Genomic DNA, 14,282 nt, shown 5'->3' on the forward strand with positions numbered 1-14,282 from the left:
TATGATTTCCCTTTCTTGATTTCCTCTTTATGCTTCTCCTGAATCCTATATTTGAAAATCAAATTTTCTATGTAGCTCTGGTTATCATGAAAATTCTCTATTTAATTGAATGACCATTTCTCCCTCCTCCCCACCCCCCGGAAGAATTATACTCATTTTGTTAGATAGATGATTCTTGGTTGTAATTCTAGCTCCAGTGCTTTCTGAAATAGCATATTCCAAACTCTCCAGTCCTTTAACATAGAAGTTGCTAAATCTTGTTTTATCCTGACTGGAGCTCCACTATATTTGAATTTGTTTCTTTCTGGGTACTTGGAATATTTTCTCTTGACCTGGGAGTCCTGGGATTTGGCTATATAATCTTGGGATTTCTTTTAAGAGGTGATTGGTAGACTCTCTCAATTTCTATTTTACCCTCTAGTTTTAGAACATCAGGACAGTTTTCCCTGATAAATTTTTTTTATTAAAGCTTTTTATTTTTTAAAATATATGCATGAAATATCTGTTTGGACATGTATACATATATTGTATTTAACTTATACTTTAATATATTTAACATGTATTGGTCAACCTGCCATCTGGGAGAAGGGGTGGAGGGAAGGAGGGGAAAAGTTGGAACAAAAGGATTTGCAATTGTCAATGCTGAAAAATTACCTATGCATATATCTTGTGAATAAAAAGCTATACTTAAAAAAATATATGTATGAACAATTCTTCAACATTAGTCCTAGCAAAACTTTGTGCTCCAATTCCTGCCCCCTCCTCCCACGCCCTTCCCTAAGTTTCCCTGATAATTTCTTGAAAGATGATGTGCAGGCTCTTTTTTTGATCCTGGGTTTCAAATAGAACAATAATTTTTATATTATCCCTCCTGAATTTATTTTCTAGATCAGTTGTTTTTCCAATGAGATATTTCACATTTTTCTCCCTATTTTTTCATTCTTTTGAATTTATTTTATTGTGATTTGATTTCTCATAAAGTCATTAGCAAATTTTTTTTTCAATTCTAAGTTTTAAGGAATTATTTTCCTCAGTGAGCTTTTGTACTTCCGTTCTCATTTGGCTTTTTAAGGTATTCTCTTCATTTCTTTAACTCCAGTTTTTCTCTAATTCACTTACTTGATTTTCACAATCCCTTTTCAGCTCTTCCATGGCCTGAGACCAATTTTTATTTTTCTTGGAGGTTTTGGATTTGGGAGCTTTGACTTTATCTTCTGAGTATGTCTTTTAATCTTCCTTGTCACCTTAGTAATTCTCTGTGGTCAGAATCATTTTCTGTTGTTTACTCATTTGCTTGGCTTTTAACTTTTAGGGATCTATTTCCAGGGTGTCATGTCTTGAGCTTTAGGAGTTTTGTGAAGCTGTTTTCAGAGATCCTTTAGGGACCTACTGTGAGCTGATTATAGGCAAAGCAACAAACTCCTGCTACAGTGCCAGCAAAGTGGCTCCCCTGCAATCTCTCTCTGACCAGCTGTTCAATATCCCCTACCTGTGGGTTGAGCTCTTAAAGTCATCACTATTACTGCTATGGTTGCTGCTGCTTCTGCTGCTGTTGATTCAGTGGCTTTCAAAGCCTGATCCTGAGCTGGGGTTTCTGCATACCTAGTGTGCCAAACCTTTCTTTCTGAGTTTTCCCTGTAGGCTGAAAGGTTTAGAGATTGCTTCCACTATTACAGATTTAGAGCTCCTACTATCTGTTGATGGTTTTCTGGGCCTTGGGCTGTGATTTTGTTCCAAATCCACCCAATGTAGCATACCTCTTTCTGCTAATCTTCCAAGCTGCTTTTGGCTGGAAAATTTTTCCACTCTTTGTCTTTTTGTGGGTTTTGAGGCTCTAAAATTTGTTTAGAGCCATTATTATTATTATTATTATTATTTTTTTTTTTTTTTGCTGAGGCAATTGGGGTTAAGTGACTTGCCCAGGGTCATACAGCTAAGACATGTTAAGTGTCTGAATCAGATTTGAACTCAGGTCCTTCTGACTTCAGGGCTGGTGCTCTACCCCACTGCACCATTTAACTGCCTCTAGAGCCGTTATTTAAAGGTATTTGGAAGGGTCTGTGGGAGAACTCATAGAGTTCTTGGATTTGCCAGTCATTTTAATTTTTTTAAAAATTGAATTCTAATATCCTTCCTCTCCTCCTTCATTGAAAAGTGATGCAATTTAACATCTATTATGTATGTAGAGTCATATAAAACATTTCCATGTTTTTTTGTTTTTGTTATAAAGGAGAAAAAAAATTCTAATCCCCACCTTAAAAACCCTAAAACTCTCATCAAGTAAACTTTTATCTGTGCTCAGACTTCATCAGTTTTCTTTGGAGGTGAATAGCATTTTTGATTGAGCCACCCAGAATTGTTATGGATCATTGTATTGCTGAGACTAGCTAAGTTACTCACTGTTCTTCATCATGCAATAGTGTTACTGTGTAGAATATTCTCCTGGTTTTGCTCATTCACTTTATATCAGTTTATATGAATCTTTCCATTATTTTTCAGAAATCATATGCTACAACTTGTTCTTTTATTTTTCTTATTTGACTAATTAGGCTCATCTCTTTTGAATGTCCATGAATCTTATTAAGAATATACTCTAATGTTCTACAGGTTAATACCATCTTCAGTAGCAGTGGTCCTCAAACTTTATAAATAGGGGGCCAGTTCACTGTCCCTCAGACTGTTGGAGGGCCGGACTATAGTAAAAACAAAAACGACAAACTTCAGCCCAGTGCCGGAAGTGTGCGTTGCTAACCCGAGTTTAGGCCGATTCCGTTCTGATTTTGCCATAATCCCGCAGGCCACATAAACGTCCTCAGCGGACCCCATCTGGCCCATGATCCGTAGTTTGAGGACCCCTGTTCAATAGCATCTGCTAATAGGAACATTTTCAAGCATTCACAGGCAATAGGAAATCCTTCTATTTGGACTTCGTAGGCAGGACATCTGTCTGACACTGATGAATACCTTTAGTATACATCCATCACTTTGTTATATGGCTTATTTGATGTTAATAGATCATTGAATACTTATTTCCATTATTGAATCTGTCATGAAATCTTAGATCTTAACAAGTGAGTCGATGACAACTTGTTTGAAAAGAACTTTTAAAACTCCATCTTTTTTTGTCCTACCTTTTGCTGTTGTGATGGCTTTGGAAATGTTTTTATGTTATATAAATATATAAATATAAATTATTCTTTATTGCTTACAAGTACTGATGTTATCACAAAGTCAGATTGCTTTTTTTGTTATTGACAAATAGTTGATAGAGTGCAATCTTATATTTCCTATAACTTTCCACTTGTGTGACTGTAAAAATCTGGTCTGCTATACTTTATGACAGAGGTGTCAGACATGCAACATTTCTGAGGACAGCCTTAACTTGATAAAAATGTAATTGGTAGCTGTTAAGCAAAAATAAGTAAAAGTGCATTAAAAAAATAACATTACCTTTAAAACTAAGTCAGTATATTATCCTCTTTAACTCTCATATATCATGAATTCGTAGCCCCATTTCTATTTGAGTTTAATACATACTGCTTTCTGAAAACTTGGTGATTCTCTTATTTTTCAAATCCCGTCTTTTTTTCTGTCATCTTTTCCATCTTTATAGAATCTCCTGCAATTCATGTGATAGCCTAAAAATCCTTAAATGCTTTTAAAATTGTATCTATCACTTATATCATGGTGTATATTTCATTTGGTCTGATTTTTGGTTTAATCTTAAATTCTGTATCTACCTGTCACATATGTATATGTGTTACATATATTATATAATAAATTAGATGAATTTATGAGGTTAAATGTAGTAATTTTGTTTCCATTGCTGATGAAAATAGCCATAGAAACACTGGCAGTTTTTTTCTGTTTCCTATCTATCTGTTGTTTCTCCAGTTTTTTTTTTTTTTATCAGTATTTTTAATCATTATTTTTGAGATGATCTTGCTTTGTTCCTACCACATGCTCTCCTTTCCCTTTTTCCCTGTTAGATGAGGCAACATTGTTTGTTTTATCTTTTGTTTTTCTACTCTGTGATATTTTGCAAATGATCTTGTATTCTGAAGTGATGTTTCCCTAGTTTGCCTTGTCTCTGTATTTAAAAGCGATCACATATTTGGAGGCTGAAGTGGTTACTTGGTTCTACCCTTTGTTAAGAAGATAACTTATATCAGTTAAAGCTTTTTTGAAAAATAGTGACAACCATTGTCTTGTCTTTTATTCATTTCTCATTAAATAAAATTAGTAGCTTGCTCTTTATTTGAGCTATGTTATTTTACACAAATTTATCTCATTTTTATCTTTTCAATTTAATATTTTTTAAATGATGATGATAGCATATATATATATATATATATATATATATATATAAAATATATATATATATATATATATATATATATATATATATATAAAAAAGCACTTAGTGCTTGGCATGTAATAGGCACGTAAATTCTTGTCTCTCCCCTCAAAACCCCTTCTTATTGGGTAGATACCAATGATTAGATTTTACATAATTATATTTTGGAATAGTCTGAATTAGAATACATGGGACTTGAAATTCTTCTTGTACTAATCAGGACCTAGTTAAATAAATATTAGTTGTTCTTGCTGCTGATTACTATTCCACTAAAATCCCTAAATCTTTTTTTCCCCCCCAAATGAGCTAACAAAACTTAACTCATTTTGGATTTTTGAAGTCAAGTGTAAAATGTTATCCCTTTTAATTTCTTCTTATTTGATTTGGCCAACTACTTTAGCTTTTCAAGATCTTTTTTGAATCCTGTCAGAGTTATTATCCCTCCCTGTTTCCCACTTGTAAGTTTTATAATTATGCTGTCTATACCAGGGCTTCTTAAACTTTTTACTTTCATAACCACTTTTCACCTGAGTAATTTTACATGATCCTGGGTATTTAGGTATATAAAATAGATGTACAAATCAAACATTTACTTATGATAAATCATAAATTTATTTAAAAACAAATCTTTGGTATACATATAATTTTGCCATTTGTTAAAGATGAAAGCAAATTTATATACTAAGGAGATGAATGCGCTTGTTTATTTTTATGTAAAGAATTACATTTTGGACTATTTGGTACATTTTAGTATTGCCAGATTTTTTATGACCCCCCACATTGAGTTACACGACTTCACAGTTTGAGAAGCTTCTCCTGGGTATTAGTGCCATAAAGGTCCCAGGGTCACTTCACTAGAAGAAAGGGAGTTTATAGTAATGGAAAGAGCATTGAATTTGCCTTCAGATAACCTGTATACAAATCTTATTTCTGCTTTTATTCCTTTTAGTCTTTCTCAAATAAAATGAAGAGATTTGGATTATATGACTTCTGTGGCCCTCTTATAGCTATGATCCCTGCAAATTGACATCAAATGATTGAAGATTATTTTGTCTTTGTTTTTCAACCAGTTCCAGATTTATCTAATTGTCTTATTTTCTAATCCATATGTTTTCATCTTATCGTAAATGTGGTTTGAAACATTTTGTTACATACTTAGTTAAAATGTGGCTATGATACTGGATCCACCAGTGTAGCCCTGTCAAAAAAGGAAATGATGTTAGTATGCTTTAATCAGATTGTGAAGAAATGTTTGTCATCTTTTTGATTATTATTTAATTGTTTTAGATGTTTACTCAATATTCTTTTGTTTGGAGGCAATTAAAGTGAAGAGATTTGCCTAAAGGCAAATAGCTAGTAAATGTCTGAGGCTGAATTTGAACCAAGGTCCTCCTGAATCTATAACTGGTACTCTATCTACTGTTCTACTTACTGTTTCTCTCCAATATTATTTAAATAAAATTTTCCACCAGGCATCAGAGTCAAGTTCATTGATTCATAGTTGGTTATTTTTCCTTTATTAAAAATTGGGTGATGTTTTTTACCTTTGTAACTCTAGTTCCTCTTGTCTTAGCAGTCTTTGATTTTGGTGACTTGAAATTATCAAAAAGTGCTAGGTGGTTTCTTTTTCTTTCCCTGTCTATATTTCCCATTATTGTATTGGTTATCAATTGCTTATTTTTAAGTTTGATTTTTATTCTGTTCTTGAATACTCTCTTGTCTCTTTGTTTCTGTCCCCCTGTCTGTGTGCCTCTCTCTGTGTGTCTCTGTCTTTCTTTTTTGGGGGGAGACAATTGGGATTAAAAGACTTGCCCAAAAATATACAACTAGGAAATATTGTGTTTGTGGTCAGATTTGAACTCAAATCCTCCTGACTAGAGCTGGTACTCTATCAGTGGTGTCATCTAGCTGCCCCCATCTCTTGAATTCTCAAGTACTTTCTCTTTGACAGAGAAAACAAAATTAAAATTGAATTGTTCTTTTTTTTTTTTTCTTGTTTTCTCATCAGCCCATATTAGTAGTCATTTTGTGAGATTTTTTTTTAACATTATAGCTATGAAAATCACTCACATTCGCTCTTTAGACTTATTTGCCAGTGTTAGCTCATTTTGAGCTTTTAGCACTCTTCATTTATTTATATTTCTGCACTCTCCCATGTCTTTCTCTTTTCTATTTCCTATTACCTTTGTATAATCTGTCATTTTCATCTGCCTAGACATTGTAATAACTTTCTTACTTTTCTTCCTATCTCCCATGTTGATCTACTATAATCCATTCTAAATATTGCTGCCAGAATAAGCTGCTTTTTGCATATATATTTAAAATATCTTTAATTCCTGCCTTTTGTCTTATTGATATCTAAGGCCATCACACTGGTTTTATCCTATTCTTTCTACCTTATGTCATAAGTCCATTAGGCTCTAAATAAAAAGTGTAGACTACTACTCTGTATCCCATGAACATACTTTGTGCTTTCATGCCTTTGGTATTATGGAATAATAGAAATAACAGTTTTTTTGGAATAAACATCTGGACTCGAGATCTGGCTCAAATCTCATTTTTGTTTTACTTCAAGAAAGTCAGGTAATATTATTGAACTTCAATTTCCTCATCTATATAATGAAGATAATATTTTGTCTTTCCTACCTCACAGAAATGATGATGGTTCATCATAAATTTTTAAGCTCTATATCCATACTTTTTTTTTTTTTTTTTTTTTTTTTTTTGAGTTGGGGTTAAATGACTTGCCCAGGGTCACATACAACTAATAAATGTTAAGTGTCTGAAGCTACATTTGTATTCAGGTCTTCCTGACTCCAGGGCTGATGTTCTACCCTGTGCACCATCTAGCTGCATAATTTTTAATAATTATTTCTCACTCTATTTTTTATTCCTAGAATTTTTCCCCTCTCATCTTTTGTTTTTATATCCCTTTTTAAAAGCTCCAGGAACTGTTAGTTCTTTCATGAAGCCCTCTTTGATTCTCTTCTTAACCCCTATTTAGAACCCCTATTTCATCTATACAGCCCTTTGTTTCACATTTTCATGCTATAATCATGTTTTTAGGATTATAGATAAAGCTAGTTGATCACTATTATTTTGTTATAATTATATGTATATGGGCTTTATCCCTCAACTAGACTAGAAGGTCTGTCAGGGTAGGGACCATATCTAAACAGTACCTGTATTGCTTTCATAATTAGCACTTAGTAAGCAAATATTTGTTGAATTGTTGTTGAATATATAATATTAAAGGTGGCTTAAAAATATTTTGAGGCAAAAAGTCCAAACTAATAGTTATAAGTATTTCTCATGTCCTATATCCATATTTTTAAAAAAGCATAACACAACATTAAGTTTAATGTAATTTGTTACATTTTCCTTCACTTAAGTTTAAAATCAACAAAATAATAAAGCAAGCCATGATTTTTATCATTTACCCCTTTCTAAGGTGTAATTGCTTACACTAAAAATGTAATAATCAGCTCTTGCAAGTCAGTATAAGTTGGATCAAACCTATCCCTGCATAAGACCTGAGGGAGAGGGAATCAAACAATCATGAAATAATTCTAATTATAAAATTTCTAGAATAAAGTAGTTAATAATTATTATTCAGGAGATAAAAATATTATTGCAATTCCTGGAAAAATTAAGTGGTCATACCAGATAATCCTAATTTGCTTTCATTTGTAGTGGGTAATATACAGTGGTCATCAGAATTGTTTTGGACCAAGTTTAGTAATTTTGTATGCATTTGATTGTTCCTTTTTAGAAGTCCACATTAATGGCCTAGTAATTGGGTTTTCTGAATTTCTCATGAAATATAAAGCTTATTTACAGATAAATCTTGTGGAAGTTTTGAGTAAAAGAGTGATTAATAGAATTTTTCTCTGAAGGCATCCTTAAATATGATTCTGAGCAGCTATACTTGAGCTTTCAATATGGATGTACCCTGCATGAGGTTTCACTGATAAGTAATTCACTGGTATATTAATTAGAATAGTGATAGGGATTGGATTGTCCATGATTTCATTGAATATAAGGGACTTGTTCTAGCAGTGCAGGGATGAAAGTTATAATTTTAGAGAGTTCTCTAGGGGTAATTAGCTTCCTTGCATGTCCCTTATAGTGATTTTCTAGGGTTAGAAAGTCATTGTGCCTAAGAAGTTGAATTTAAATTGAGTTCTTTCTGATTCCAAGATCAGGTCCCTCTCTAACCACTATGCCATAAACATATTATAATAATTTTTATTACTATAAAGTTTTATCTCCTAGGTTTAGATGTATTCCTTCCAAAGGGCAAGGATTTGGACAAGACAGACAATGTGGCTTTTTATTTCTAGGAGCATAGACATCTTAGGCTCTTATTTACAAAGACATAATTAGGACATAGTTTTAATTTTATAGTCAAAAAAATTTGCATTGATTAATATGATTAATGCTTCATATCTATTACAGTATTGGGAGAGGGCTTGGCCAAGGGAGATGGCTCGTTTCAAGCAGTGCTTTGTTGCATGCATCTTAAAGGAAAGCTCCAAGTTGTTTCTAATGTTCTTTCCAAGTCACTGATGGGAGAGTCTCTGGTAAGTTGATTAGATAAACTAATTCATGCTTAACTTTTGTCCTATATTTGTGGGATTCATTCCATGGGATAGAGAGGTGATCTGGTTCTCCTACAGTCGTTTAACGTTTAGCAGCAAATACTCTCTAAAAGAATGATTATGTAATAATTACTAAAAGGTAAAACCAAAACTAATATATAATTCTTGTATATTCCAGTGGCATTTATCAGTTAATTACCAAACATTTGTTAACTGTTTACCAAATGCCAGGAGCTATATACTAAGCACCAGAGACAAAAGTAGTTTTTACTCTCCAGGAACTTAGTAATGCATGGGAAATGTACACATCCATATATTTATATCTATATCTATATAAAGTATCAAGGAAGGCAATAGGCATGTACGAGGCACTGTGGTAAGTATTCGGATACATTTGTATATGTATATAGTAGATGGGAAGGTAAGTAGTTCTTTCTTCATAGGGTTTTGACCTTCAAATGATATAATGTATATGTAGTAAATAAATGTACACGATATGTGTAAAGTAGGTAGGGCTTAAGTTTTGAAGCATGGAGGTTCAGGAAAGGTCTTCTGCAGAAGTTGGTACTTGAGTTGAGTCTTGAAACAAGTCAGGTATTCTAAGACTGTAGGTGAATAGGAAAACTTGCTGTAAGGAAAAGATGAGAGACCATTTAAAGCATAGTAGGTCAGTGAAATTCATGGAGGTAGGAGATAATCTGTGTGAGGGACAACAAGTAGGCCAATGTGATTGGACTTTAAAGTGAGTAATGGGACATTATGAAGACTGGAAGGATAACAAGGGACAACATCATGAAGATCTTTAAATGTCACCTTCAAGAGAACTTATTAAGTGGGGAGATAAATGACATGGTCAGACTTAAGCTTTAGGTTAGCTACTTTTGGCAGCTGAGTGGAGGATGTGTTGGAAGGAATGAGGATTGAGTCAGGGAGTCCAGTTAGAAGTCTATTAGGAGTAAATTGTTAAATATTTTCAAACATCTTTATTATTTTGAAACCTGAGAACTTTTTTGCTTAAGCTTACCAATTTGATTATAGATGTTTTTATTTAGAACTTTTATTCAGAACTTTTATTCAAAATTATTTTATTTCAAAGGAAATAATTTGCTTTTGAAATAAAAGTTAATTATGAATCTCAGTGAGATGAATTGTTTATATAATTTCCTTGAAGGAAGATACTAATTATTCAGAAATATTTCTTTTAAGATTCTTTCTTTTAATACTAAAATATTTTTAGGTGTGACCTAATTTTGCAAATATCAACCTACTAGTTAAAAGTCTAGTATTAAAAGTCTAATACTTTTAAGTTGCTCATATCACACCCCCCCCCATTTCCCTCAAATTTTTGCTTTAATGTTTATATTGGTTTATTTTGGTCTATAGTAATGTCCTTTTTTAATTTCCCATTAAACTAATTTTGAATTCCTTTATAAAATGTGAAACTGTTTTACTTACTAGGGAAATATATCTTATATTAACATCATGTCTATATTTTCTTAAATTGTTATGATTTTGAGAAGAAAATTGGAGAACCAGTTGAGTAATAAATCTTGATATATATCATGAAAATAGTAAAAAACCAATCTCTTGATAACCTTTCTCTTCTCCTTTTTCCCTTTTTTCCTTCAATTTCTGTAATCAGAATGGAATGGCAACAAAAGATTTGACAAGACTAAAGACACTTCTCACTGAAACAGAGGTAAGAATATTTGTGGATATTTTTAGGGAAAATGTTGCTAATTTTTACAGTAGCCTTTTTGTAGTGAATTGTGGGGCATCATAGCTTTATCTTTGCTTAGAAACTGGTGAGAGGTCATTTATTTATATTGAGTATAACTTGTGCATTCCTCTACCATAAAGCTGTCTTTGACCACATTCTAGAAACCTTAGTTCTCCTTGAGACCAGTATTTCTAAGCAAGCCTTTGTTTATGTTTGCGTCCTGTTAATCCTAAAGTTGGTTAGGTACTTGCTGATTACTTTTTCTGTTATTCAGAGTTTGGTGTTAATCTATGGCCTGCAAGCCCTGAGATTAGAGAAGAGGTTAGCCAGGTAATAGAGGGCAGAGCAAGCAGTAGAAGTTTCAGTTGGAAATTGGGTACCCAGAAACTTGTATTTAATTTCTGGATTGAATAGAATTGATATACTCTCAATTTAGTCTGAGCTTTGTACTGGGAAAAATCAGCACAGTTAAGGTAATAAAGTGACATACAGTGTAATAGGGATGAAGATAATGGAGAAGTAGTATAGTTTGAAACTTATGTTAGATTGAAGGAGTTTATTGAAAATCATTGTCAGTTGGTGATTGTAGCTTCTTGCCCTGAGAAGATAAATAGGGTGAGTGGGAAGATGCTAGTAAAGAAATCGAGTTTAACTGTGTTTTTACATAGTGTAGGGAAGTTATTGGTTTTGTGTGGGAAAAGTTATAAATTAGGGGGAAAGTGAGCTTGCTTCTTATCTCTTTGTGTTTATGTGGATATATTTGTTTATCAGTCTTCAGTGGCAAGTTAGCCAAGTCATTTATCTGGCAGTTATGTCTTTCTGTCTCTCCATGTATAAACATACCCATGTATAGATATGTGTATAGGTATATGAATATAGCTATATGCCTATATATCCATGTTTAATATGTGCATATGTTTATGCAAGATATAAATGTATATTTACATATATGTACATATCTATAGAAATTATTTAGATTTATACATATATATGTGCACATATATTGGCCTAGACCTATGATTTCAGAATATATAATTATTTTTATCCCTCAGTAGTATTTTATTTTTTCCAAATACATGATAGTTTCTAACATTCATTTTTGTAAGACTTTATGGTCCAATTTTTTCTCTTTCCCACCCTTATTTCTCTATTTCCCAAGACAGCAAGCAATCTGATATAGATTATACATGTGCAATTATTTTAAAGATATTTCTATCTTTGCCATGTTGTGCAAGAAAAATCAGACCAAAAGAAAAAGAAAATAAATAAAAATGAAAATACTATGCTTTAATACACATTCAATCTTCATAGTTCACTCTTTGGATATGGATGGCATTTTGCATCCCAAGTCTGTTAGACTTGTCTTGAATCACTGTATTGCTGAAAAAAACCAAGACTCTAGTAGTTAATAATCACATAATGTTTCTGTTACTGTATATCATATTCCCCTGATTTTGCTCATTTCTCTCAGTATTAATTAGTTCATGTAAATCTTTCCAGGCTCTTCTAAAATTAACCTGCTCATCATTTCTTAATAATAGCTTTTTATTTTCAAAATACATGCAAAGATAATTTTCAACATTCTGCAGAACCTAGTATTCCAAAATTTTCTCTTTTCCTTTCTTCCTCCTACACAGCAAACAGTTCAGTATAGGTTAAACATGCAGTTCCTCTAAACACATTTCCATATTTATCATGCAGCACAAGAAAAATCAGATCAAAAAGAAAAAAAAAATGAGAAAGTGTAATGTCCAGGCTAGCTCTCTGGAGGATATCGGGACTAGCCTTGGTCTTAGTGGAGGAGTGAAGTAGGGAGGAGAGCCACCAGGAGGGTGGTCAAAGATGGAATGTCTCATTTCCAGTCTTCTCAGCCCATAAATACCTCAGTATGATTACATCATTACAGCACACTAGGCATTGTGAACCAGAAAACCATTATATCACTATACTAAATACTAAGTATATGTGAACTAGAGAACCATCATCTCATTAATCACACTGAGTTAACACCCTGCTGTAAGTATCTTTGCTTCAAGTATACTTTTCTCAGAGTTCTCCAATATCTGTGGTCCTCTACAAGAAAGAAAAAAAGCAAGCAAACAACAACAAAAAGGTGAAAATACTATGTTATGATCCATATTCAGTCTCCATACTCCTCTTTCTGGGTGCAAATGAATCTCTCTCCATCACAAGTTTTTGGAATTCACCTGCTCATTTTAAAAATATGTAGAGAACTGACTCAAACTTATAAGAATTCATACCACAATCCAATTAATAAATAGTCAAAGAATATGAACAATTTTCAGAAGAATATTCATTGTTGAAAATGGCCAAATCCATCATAGTTGATCATCACATAATTTTGTTGCTATGCACAATGTTCTTTTGGTTCTACTCAATTCACTCAGCATAAGGTCATGTAAGTCTCTCCAGACTTTCTGAAATCAGCCTGCTCATCATTTCTTATTGAACAATAATATTATTGTTACACTCATATAACATAATTTATTCAGCCATTCCCCAGCTAATGTGCATCCACTAATTTCTAGTCCCTTGCCCCTTCAAAAAATGCTGCTACAAACATTTTTGCTCATGTAAGTTCTTTTCCCCCTTTTATGAGTTCTTTGGGATACAGACTCAGTAGTGAGACTGTTTGGTCAAAGGATATACACTGTTTTGTAGCCCTTTGAGCATAGTTCTAAATTTCTCTTCAGAATGATTGGATCATTTTATAACTTCACCAAGTATGCATTAGAATCCCAATTTTCCTACATTTCCAACAATTTTTGTCATTATCTTTTCTGTCATCTTAGTCTGATAAGTGTGAAGTAGTAACTCAAAATTGTTTTAATTTGCAATTCTCTCTAATCATGCATGCTGAGTTAGCTATTTGGTCTCTGGCTTGTCGAAGGGATATCTAAGTCTTAGGTCAAGGAGGTCATTGTCTTCCTTCACTTAAATTCTTAGGGTTTATTTCTCACTAGTCTATTTTGGAGGTATTCCCCCATTTATCTGGAATCACATGTGGAGGAACCCCCCAAATTGCATGAGCAACTAATTTGAGGCTCAGCAGACTAGCTTGCTTCTCTTATGTAGAAGTTAGTTAGTGAGGCATTTGAGTGAGAAGAGCTGTACAAGTTATATATTGTGATCACTTTTAGAGATAAGATATCCATGAGATGGCACTTGTAGGAAGCCAATGTAATCCTAGGAGTAATTACACAGTCAAATCCACAAGAGAATTCTAATTGATCATTTTCAAGTAAACAAAGTATATTAATTGATTTTTTTTTTCTTTTTAAAAGAGGAAGATCTTCTGTTATATTAACATGTAGAAAAAACATGTAGAAAAATGTTTATATTTTGAGGAGTTATATTAGATCTCGTTTGTCTCTTTTAAATTTTTTTGTTTTCATTATCATTAATTTTGTTTATGGAGATAATAAGCTAGTATATCCTAAATATCTTCACAGAATCATAAAATTGGGAGGGATCATCTTATTTTTGCAGACTTTTAATGAAGGAAAATCAATTCTTGAAGCAGCTCATTCTACTTTTTGATAATAACTTTTACCAGTTGCTTCTGGTTTTGCCCTCTGGCTAT

General features: G+C 32.7%; 1 protein-coding gene across 5 annotated transcripts in view; it reads left to right on the plus strand.

Annotated features, from left to right (window-relative positions):
- The window catches only part of HELZ (helicase with zinc finger), a 268,358-nt gene that overhangs the window by 76,601 nt on the left and 177,475 nt on the right, over positions 1-14,282 (plus strand). For all 5 annotated transcript variants that reach the window (XM_074260562.1, XM_074260566.1, XM_074260567.1 and 2 more), the window contains 2 exons: positions 8,816-8,940; positions 10,601-10,657. In XM_074260562.1, the coding sequence (XP_074116663.1) occupies positions 8,816-8,940; positions 10,601-10,657 (182 nt within the window). The remainder of the gene's footprint in view (positions 1-8,815; positions 8,941-10,600; positions 10,658-14,282) is intronic.

The sequence above is a fragment of the Sminthopsis crassicaudata genome, chromosome 4, assembly GCF_048593235.1.
Source record: "Sminthopsis crassicaudata isolate SCR6 chromosome 4, ASM4859323v1, whole genome shotgun sequence".
Lineage (NCBI taxonomy): Eukaryota > Metazoa > Chordata > Mammalia > Dasyuromorphia > Dasyuridae > Sminthopsis > Sminthopsis crassicaudata.